Genomic DNA, 10,000 nt, shown 5'->3' with positions numbered 1-10,000 from the left:
TGCCTGACCAGCTGCTCCTGTGAGTGAGAGGTGTGGCCAAGGCTGCTGACATAAGCGGGGGGTGTGGCCACTTTAAGAGCCAGCCCATAGGCACCCTGGAATGAACTGCTGTCCCGTATTAGAAAATAGCCTGGATCTTTATCCTTCAAAACAGCAATTGCTATAGGGCACAAAACAAATGATTCTAATTACACCCATTTTTAAGAAGACACACGGCTATAATAAAGAAAAGTCTGTTCTGCCTTACCTTGATCTCTAGAGATTCCAGGCTTGTACCAGAACTTGGTGGTGTCCTGCACAAATTTGGCACTAACACAAGTTTCTTGCTCTCGAGTCCCTTTTTGCCTGGTATCTGCAGTAGGTAAGAGTGTAATTGGAAACTGAAAAGAAGAGGTGGAAGATGCTAAGGATGACCTGACTGAGGACGAGCTTGTGGATGAATCCTGGAAAGGACTTACACGCTGTTTTTCAGGGAGAGGTGGTTGAGGAGGGTAAGAAGGAATGGTAATTGCAGTGTAACCAGTGTATGGAAGATGAGGCACTGTCAACAGGGGGTAGTTGGTTGATGCCAAAGGGAACAAGGGTGTGATGTAGCCATCCGGCACTGGGGAGGGAGCTCTCAAATCATTATTACTTCCATCCTCATGGAATGATACCCCATCGGTTGGTGGGGTAAGGCTCTGTTTCTCAGAAATGGGGCCCAATAAAAGAAGTTCAGACAAGGAGTTTCTTTCTGATGAGCATGTAGAGATATTTTCATTTTTAGGAGGCAACGAGGCATTCCCCTGTTCCTGAGTGACAGACAAAAGTGACTCTACTTCCAAAGCTGTGACTTGTGGTTCAGAGGCTTGACTCGGCTCACTGGGTTTACTTATGAGGATTGGGGTGGATGTGGACTCTGTGACTTCTGGATTTTTTGCCTCAGACACTTGTGGCTCTTTGGTGAGTTCAGATGAGGTACTGCTGCTAGAAGGAGAATCTCTATGTGCAACATCACAATTGACTAACTCCTCTGTGTCTACCGGTGGTGCTTCACTGTAAAGTCCAGATTTGGTAAATACTAATTAATAAAGGCACAAACAACAGCATATAAAAGAGAATATTAATAAGTTATGTACCTGTTTTGGACTTGCAGAGAAACGATATTATTACCATCTTCCTTTGTAGAAACATCCTGGGGAATATTCATCTTTGAACGTTTATCTGAGACTTCTGCAAAAGAAGAAAAATGTTGAGTTCATGTATTTAAAACATATAATCTTATTTTACAATAAATAGTGATATATATAAAAATCAAGTTCGAGGCTGAAATGGTCAATAACTCTTTTTGTAACTCTCTCGCATTAAATTCTCACTTTCTGCTCATGCAACTCCAAACTTGAAAAAATGACATGACTTTGAGCTAGCAATAAAATTCTAATGAAATATTAATGTTTCTTAATGTTCATAAGATAGTTGGAGTGAGAGTGGAGAAAGAAGAGAGTGTGAAAATGTACCAAAACTACGCTTTCAAATGTCAATAATACAGTAGATTAGTGTTCAACGCTAAGGCCTCACGTTATATATCCCCATCACATCAAGAGTGTTGATGGTTGTGCCACATGGTTGTTTGATCGAGCCTGTGTTGCATGCAATCCCTATTAGATTGAATACTTTCTTCTGAGTGAAATCTTCAGCTTGTGACATCTAAAGAAAGATGCTGTGGCCGGGTGTCTAATACCTTATCATCCTGGTCTGTAGCTATAATGTGATAAGGTGAGGTGAGAGTTGGCTAACGTAGGAGTTGGCAAATGACCAAAATAGGAGAAAATGAGGTAAATCATGAGGTAAATCATGGTATGTGCTATCTGCAAAATTTTGTTTAGAGTTGTTTGAGTAGTAATGCAATAGATCATACCTGTGAGGTTGGAAAGGATATTGTGCTCTTTTCCAGAGTTGGAGATCTGAATGTAATTTTGGGAAAGACTGGTCCTTTTTGGGGAAGGTGTGTGAGCTAATGGAGATGAGTTTGGAGACTGAGCCATGGAAGCATAGCCAGGACTATCTCTAATATGTGGTGGGGAGCAGGGCCAGGGTAGATGGGGGCTATGGTATCCACTGCTGTGGGGGCTTGGATATGGACTTGACGAAGGGTCTTGTCGGGGATCTGCTCCACCTACTGGATGGTCTTGTTTAGAGATAGAATGGCAATGTCTATGTCCATATCCAAAGGATGACATAATCGGTGGCATAACTGTTCTGTGCTGCCAGCAGTCTGGGTCCTGCGAATCCATATCTCCATCTCTTGTCCAGTGCACAGCCCCCTCCCGTCTATATCCAAACCCTGGCTCTCTGTGCAAAGGGAGCTTTTCAAGTTGGCCCCCTCTGAGAGAGTGGGACAGATCCTCCCGCAGGCGCAAGCAGTCCCTGCAGTTGCAGGAAGTAGGTGAAGTTGAGCTGAAGCGTAACTCATGGTAAGGACTGGAAGGCAGGGATTGGTGGGAAGACTGAGGTGGTGGAATATGGGTATGGTTGTGGGCTAGAGGAGAGTAATGGAGCAGAGGGTATGCATCCCCTGTACAGAATAGGTGAGTTTGTACAGGAAGTGTGTGTGAAGAACGAGAATGAGTATAGCTGTATGTTTCTGGTGAGGGGTAAGTATAACATGACCGAGTGCAGTGATGCTGACAGTGGCCTTTCTCCCACAGAAAGTTCGGCTGAGACCCACATGGCTCACAGACAGGCAGAGCGGAAGCACGAGTACAAGGCAATGTGTAGTGTTTGGGTTGCAGTTTTTGAGGATGAGTTTTGGACAAATCAGGATTAAAATATGAATGAGGGTGGGAATAAGGACGACCGCAGCATGCGCGTTCCACCCGGAGACGAGAGCAATCGTTATCATCTAGTATAGCGGTCTCTCGATCCTTATCTCTCACGTTTGGTTTATCTCTTTGCCCATTTCTTTCTTTGTCCTCCCTTTGGTGAAGATAATGAGATGAAGAAAGTGGTGATTCCTCAAGCTCAGAGCGAGTGGAACGACGAACTGTGTCAGAGCTAATATTGGGTAATTGACTGGGAGTGGAGGAGTTGATGACTGGTGGGTTGTTTGAAACAGAGCCAGGTATGCGCCGCTTCTTCACTTGGGCGTACAAACTGCCGTCAAGTGGGCCACGAGTGTGACAGATATCTACGCACCAAACAGAGACACAGTAAAGAGACTTTAGGGGTGCTTATGGAGAATGGTGTAATATTTATTGAATTAGAGATGTGCACTATAATTTATGCAGATGTGCACCCAATTCTGTGGACCCTGCAGACTATTCCCATTCACTTTCAGAGACACTAGTTCCAATCACACACACAAACACTCAGACCACTCCTGCTCACTCCTATAGAGACTGTGGCCATTCATGCCTGCTTTTCCAGGTACCTTGGCCATGCCTTCCATTCCCAGGTACGTTATATCTACCTCCTATTTCTACAGTTTCTATGATGATTCCTGCTAGCTTTCATAACACCCACACCCAAAGAAGAGACTCTTGCCTCTTTTCCACTGGAAAGAACCAGGTGCTGGTTCAGAGCTAGCGCTAGTGCTGGTTCAAAGTTGGTTCCACTGGCGAACCTTCTAAGAACCGGTTTGCCTTTCCACCGGCTAGAGAGCCGTCACAGCGCCGAGTGTGACGTCACTGCATACGTGTCACATGTCCCAGCAACGTTAGCGCAGCAGCGGCAAACACAAACACAACAACAATGGCAGATGTTGCTTTACTGTTAATGCTCATGGCTTTGCGAACCTACATTAACATCCAAACGCGGCGAATAAAACGTATACGTGCGGCTCCGTGTAATCTGTATAAACGGAGGTTGGAATCGATAAAGTACATAATGTTATTTTATCGTTAACACAGAAAAAAAATTAGCCTTAGCATGTAGCTACCTACTATCATGTGTGCTGATAATGTATCATATCGCGGTAAAGCAAACGTGTACTAAACATTAGTATACTTAAGGTACATTATCAAATGCGCTAACAGTAGCCCCGCCCACAGCCCCGCCCACAGCTCCTGACGCAAGCGGTTCTTAAGTCTAGACCAGCAACGTTTTGGTGCTACTTAAGAACCACTTTTCCTGGTTCGGAGCCGGTGCTTTGGCGGTCGAAACAGAAAGAACTGGTTCTAAATTAGGCTCTGAACCAGCACTCATCTGCCTCGGTGGAAAAGGGGCATCTGACAGCTTACACCTGCATGGACAGATATTCTAAACGCTCTAAACCTTACATACTCTGGGCAATCTTGTCTGCTATATTAGATACACTGACCACTTATGTCTGCATTACCGCCGATACCCTGTCCAATACAGCACCCATTACCTCAGATAGCCTAAACACTCCTTTTCCTTACCTCAGACACATTGACCACTCCCATCTATTGTTTCAGATACTCCTGTCCTTTATCGCACATTCTTTGACTACTCATTTATATTTATGTCACTCACAACCTTCCGAGCTGTAGTCCAACATCTTAGCCACTGAGCAACCGATTGCTCAAGGTGCTATTTCTGACTATTACCTCAGATAGTCTGACCAATCAAATACACTGACCTTCCTTTCCATTACCTTTGAAACTCAGACCACTTCCACCTGTTACATCATATACTCATGTAAATTCCTTTCTATTAGCTTGAATACTCTAACTCAGTGGTCCCCAACCTTTTTTTCACTGCAGAAATCCCCGCTTCACACAGACAGCATGTCGGACATGACGATAGTGATGTAAGTGCTGTGGTGACAATCTCAGGGTGTTCCGCCATGACTTTAATCCAGAACACCGGCAAAGTTTCTAACTTTCTAACGACGTCTGTTTCGTGCTCATTTTTGCTAATTTGTGGGTTAAATTTGAGCAAACACAATATACACGTACACCAAGCACTGTTAAACATGACAAAGTACCGGTGAACAGAGAGAAGAGCGATACTGTGGGAAAATAATTTTAAGTCATTGTTTTATTTCCTTTTAGTTCTAGCATATTTCTGTGGATCATATAAAAGCCCAATCAACTTACAAGGCTAGTTCAATTCAAACTTTACATTAGTCTTTGTGGTCCCTGTATCTCATTAATATGAAAGGAAAGGGGCAAGGTCCCTTTGTGCCATTTGTCCCATTGTTTAAGGTGGCCATTTGATTCAAAGTCTGAGCAAGGCTGTTATGTTAATGCCTCCTGGTCTTCTCTGGAAAAAGTTTACAACAATACACACCTTCTCTCCACCAAAGCTACAACGCTTGCAGCCGCTCAGCTCCAGACGTCACCTAAACCCGGCCCGATATCGCGATATTTTGCGCATGCGCGGTATCGGTGCGGCTTTAGGTGACGTCTCTCAGCTCCAGGTTAACCTCTCGTCCATGGAAAGTCGCACAAACCCGAGAGAAATACACCACAGTAAATAAAATGGAAATCATTTAATGTTCCTTGGGCGGCCCGGTACCATTTGGTGGTCCCCGGGGGTTTGGGACCACTGCTCTAACTAATGTCCTGCCTGCTACCTCAGATATGTACACCACTTTCACAGATACTCTGACCTCTCCCTCCCACTTTTGCAGTTACTTTACCAGGCCCAGTGTTCCAAGATACTCTATTTAAATCCGGCACTATACTTCACACTCCTAAAACAATCAAGTTTGTGTATATTGTGTGTGTACGCACCTTCTATACTGTCCTCGTGATGAAAATTAAAGTTTTCATACGAGTCCCAGCGCACTACAGGATCTGTGCAGCTGATATGTGGACTCCCCTTAGGGTCCTTCTTTTGAATCTCCTCTCCTGAATACAGACACACTTCCGTTAACAGAGCTTGAGTATAACCATTGACACCGATGATGGATAGTGTGGGTGTTAACATGACAGAATCAGCACCTCTCTTTTGCGCTGGACTGCCAGAGAACACAAGTTCTACCGTCGCATCAGCTGGATAGTGTTTATCTAAAAGAATCAATAACAGCATAAATAATGAAATAGGAAAGGTAATGTGTGTGTGTGTGTGTGTGTGTGTGTGTGGGAGGGAGGTTGGTTTTATGTTTTTTTGAACTTCCATACTTAAGGTGTGTGTAAATACACACCTGTGCATGCATGGTCCAGCTCTTTCTTTCCAAACCAAAGCTGTGATCCATGAACTGTACATGTATGAAACTGCACTCTAAACACACACTCTCTTTCACACACACCTGAGCGCCGATGATAACACTTCACCTAGAGATGAGAGGATAAAACGTACAACTTTATAATGTTCAGATTTTTAATGAGGTTACGCACTGCACAGTGGTGAGGTGCGGTACCATGATGTCCCCCTTCAACAGTAGTGCCGGCTCTATTTTAATGCACAACGTCTGTTTCATGGAGCCATTGGTTTCACTGCAACAAATACAAGAAAGTTTAGTTCTTCTGTAGATATAATGCTCACTGGTCTGAAACAATGAAGCCACGACACTCGACTCACTATATTCCTGAGGTGTAGACCAGTTTCAGAGACTGATAGATCTTCAGGAACGGTGCATAAACTGAGAGAGAGAAATCCACAGTCATGGACATCCGAACGATAACATATTTTTCATGATGCTACATTGATATTGATATTATATCATAATAAAAGCTATAAAAATACATAAACAATATACAGACTATATTGTAGGTGGCAGACATATCACTGTAAACATGCAAGAAATTTTTAATATATCTTTTTATATATTAATAATGAATTTAAAAAATTTAAGCAATAAATATGAAAGAAAATTTTTAGAAATTAATTAATAAATGTAACAAAGGTTAATTCAATTATACTTGATTTAATTATTCATTCATTCTCTACCGCTTATCCGAACTATTCTCGGGTCACGTGGAGCCTGTGCCTATCTCAGGCGTCATCGGGCATCGAGGCAGGATACACCCTGGATGGAGTGCCAACTCATCGCAGGGCACACACACACACACACACACACACACACACACACACACACACACACACACACACACACACACACACACACACACACACACACACATTCTCTCTCATTCACTCACACACTACGGACAATTTTCCAGAGATGCCAATCAACCTACCATGCATGTCTTTGGACCGGGGGAGGAAACCGGAGTACCCGGAGGAAACCCCCGAGGCACGGGGAGAACATGCAAACTCCACACACACAAGGTGGAGGTGGGAATCGAACCCCCGACCCTGGAGGTGTGAGGCGAACGTGCTAACCACTAAGTCACCGTGTCCCCCTTGATTTAATTCTATTATATTATTCTATTTAATTCTATTTAACTCTATTAATTAATTGTGTTTAATAATAATTATCATTTTAATAATACATATTTAATAGTTATCTAAATAGTTATCTAAATTCTTAACTGGTCAGCAGAAATTCTGTAATAATTTGCTTTGAACCTTTTAGGATATACATTTTAATATTTAAAAATATAAATAGAATATCATATTTAGAGTATTCACAAGTTGATCATTAAGCATTAATTTGTAAATTGTCCACAGTTTAATAGACACCAACATGTCCTTGTGGACACTGTTTTTAATGGAACTTAATTTTTAACCAAAAAGAATAAAGTTTAATTAGGTGAAAGTTTTGGGTTCGGGATTTTACTTATAATGGCAATTTCTGGCAGAAGAGGGCGCTAAACGTCACAAACAGCTCCTTTAAGGTGTTTTATTGAGGTGTTATACTGTAAAGTGAGATTACCTTCACCGGGCTCATAGTTGGTTATAGCCGGTATATGAACCTGCTGAAGGAGCAGAGACGAGCTGTTTATCTTGATTGCACCAGACAGAAGCCCGGAAAAGTAATAAATATATCTGTATGGGACAGAAATAAGATCCAGTGCAAGGAAAAATAATCTTTAGACAAAATTCTGCTGTGAGTCAGTAATCAGACTCCGGTTGGGTGACGAACCTGTTCTGAGATGGTTGTAGAGACGAGGAGATTTTATCCTCACAGAACTTCCTCATGGTGACAGTGTTGAGAGCGTGGTCTATCCTGCCACGGAATCATCCACAGAATCATGAGAATGTGTAAAGTGAGGAACACAACACAAATACGACTGAATGAATGAGCGTGTGTATAAACGCTTACCTGGCTGATATCTTACTGAAGTGCATGTACGCTGCTATTATTACCCCAGTCTTTCCCCGGTTCCCCTGAGAAAGTTTAAAGTCCTTATTAAAGGTGCAGTTTAAAGTCTAGCAATAATCACATTGTTTCAAAGCTTCCTATTAAAACTGTCATTTGTAGTAATTCCATCTAACAGATCCCATTAGGCTGTTCATCCATCCACAATATAGAGATGCAGTCCTACAGTTACACATTAATGCTTTAACCCCTGACCTTGCAGTGAAGCACAACGACGTTGTGGGGGTCTGAATTCAACCAGCCTTCCATAGTCTTACACACGGTGCATATCTTATCCAGGGGCGGGGCATGTAGATCCGGCCAACCAAACTCCTCAACCTGACAGGTACAGGTACAAGGTGACTTTATTAAAGATCATTATCAAACCTGAGATTATTTTCAAGACATATGAAGGTGAAGAGACACATGTTAGAGCGGTGTTTTGGCAGGTGAGAAGGTATCGATCACACTTGGGTCTGAGCGAGGAGGCCCTGGTCCAATTCAATCTGATTTCATTTGCAGTGAGAAACTGATAATAGGGGGCTGAGTCATAAACAAACACTAACCAAATGCTAGTAGAAAATCCCATCTAGCTTGGAATAGGAGCTAAATAAATGATTTGATAATGATCTAAGTTCAATACATTTTATGTGGTGCATCTGGTCTTCATTATCTCATTTAGCTTTATTTTACTGGTCTTCAGAATACATGGTATTTCTACAGTGCTTTGGTTCAACTTCATCAGGTCAAAGCAACAAAAAAATGCTGGCAGGTTTGATACACTTTCTGAACTCCAGTGTATTCAGAGTCGAATCAAGTTCTCGCTGGAGTTTACTGGAAAGCAGACGGAGATCATCTCGCTCAAACGCTCTCAGACCCGAGTGTAATCGCTGATTTCCTACCTGCCTAAAGAACCACACAGTGGGTGAGAACACATCATGTGAAAAGTTCCCTGAATCAACTCAACTATAGAACATGAGTCAAACAATTGAATCATTGCTTCTAAACTGAACACTGAGGTGCAAACGTCTCCAGAACCCAGAACATGAACAATGCCACATGTTCTGGGTTCTGCAGAGGAAATAAATGCTGGATATTATACACAACATTTTGAAACTGGATTTGTAAAGTACGTCACAACAAATTTTGATGTTAGCTTTGAAGAGGCAAGTATTCGCAAAGGCCGGTGCTTTTTGGAGGCAAGTGGACATAAGGGTCAGTGTTACATTTGGAGGCAAGTGGACATAAGGGTCAGTGTTACATTTGGAGGCGAGTGGACATAAAACTTGTGAAATCTAGTGAAGCACTAGGGTGCCAAAACATTTGGAGTCAAGTGGAGACAAACATGTGACGTCATCTGAAAACCTGTGACGCAATTCCCCTCCTTGAGCTGAGTGTTTTGATATGCCACATGTCCATGATGTGCAAATTTTTTTGTTTTCACGTGACATCACGTGACGTCATCAGAATACCTGTGAGGAAGTTCCTCTCATTGTTCTGAGTGTTTTGATATGTCACATGTCCATGTTGTAAAAGGTTTTTTGATTTTGCATATTTTGGGGGCGGGGCTGCGGGACAACCGAAAGGCCAGTCGGTACACCAAGTTAAACCTTTGTTCAGAGTCTCACTCTAAAGGAGCTGGTCGAGTTTGGTGTAGATAGTTCGAAAGCTTGCCGTGTTATAAACCTCCAAAGTTTATAATGGGAGTCTATGGGGGAAAAAAGGCCAATTTGAGACTTGGTACCGAAAGTACCGGACCTCGGATCGCTTAGAAAAGTCATAGCAACAAACTTCAGACCAGCATCTACAACATATCCGAATTTGGTTCATGTGGCTCGAAAGCCCTAG

General features: G+C 42.6%; 1 protein-coding gene across 7 annotated transcripts in view; it reads right to left on the bottom strand.

The window, feature by feature from the left end:
* tns2b (tensin 2b) overlaps positions 1-10,000 on the bottom strand; it is a 24,725-nt gene that overhangs the window by 4,417 nt on the left and 10,308 nt on the right. For 5 of the 7 annotated variants that reach the window (XM_047814395.1, XM_027174078.2, XM_047814398.1 and 2 more), the window contains 13 exons: positions 8,369-8,491; positions 8,117-8,181; positions 7,937-8,020; positions 7,727-7,839; positions 6,469-6,529; positions 6,308-6,383; positions 6,092-6,221; positions 5,889-5,954; positions 5,679-5,795; positions 1,898-3,166; positions 1,119-1,212; positions 248-1,035; positions 1-160 (listed from right to left, as the gene is read on the bottom strand). The exon at positions 1-160 is cut by the window's left edge and continues 65 nt beyond it. In XM_047814395.1, the coding sequence (XP_047670351.1) occupies positions 1-160; positions 248-1,035; positions 1,119-1,212; positions 1,898-3,166; positions 5,679-5,795; positions 5,889-5,954; positions 6,092-6,221; positions 6,308-6,383; positions 6,469-6,529; positions 7,727-7,839; positions 7,937-8,020; positions 8,117-8,181; positions 8,369-8,491 (3,146 nt within the window). The remainder of the gene's footprint in view (positions 161-247; positions 1,036-1,118; positions 1,213-1,897; positions 3,167-5,678; positions 5,796-5,888; positions 5,955-6,091; positions 6,222-6,307; positions 6,384-6,468; positions 6,530-7,726; positions 7,840-7,936; positions 8,021-8,116; positions 8,182-8,368; positions 8,492-10,000) is intronic. The other 2 variants (XM_047814396.1, XM_047814400.1) reach the window with 2 other exon arrangements.

This window comes from Tachysurus fulvidraco, chromosome 5 (genome assembly GCF_022655615.1).
Source record: "Tachysurus fulvidraco isolate hzauxx_2018 chromosome 5, HZAU_PFXX_2.0, whole genome shotgun sequence".
Taxonomy (NCBI): Eukaryota; Metazoa; Chordata; class Actinopteri; order Siluriformes; family Bagridae; genus Tachysurus; species Tachysurus fulvidraco.
Note: the sequence above shows the minus strand (reverse complement) of the source record. Positions and strands in the feature narration are given on the sequence as shown.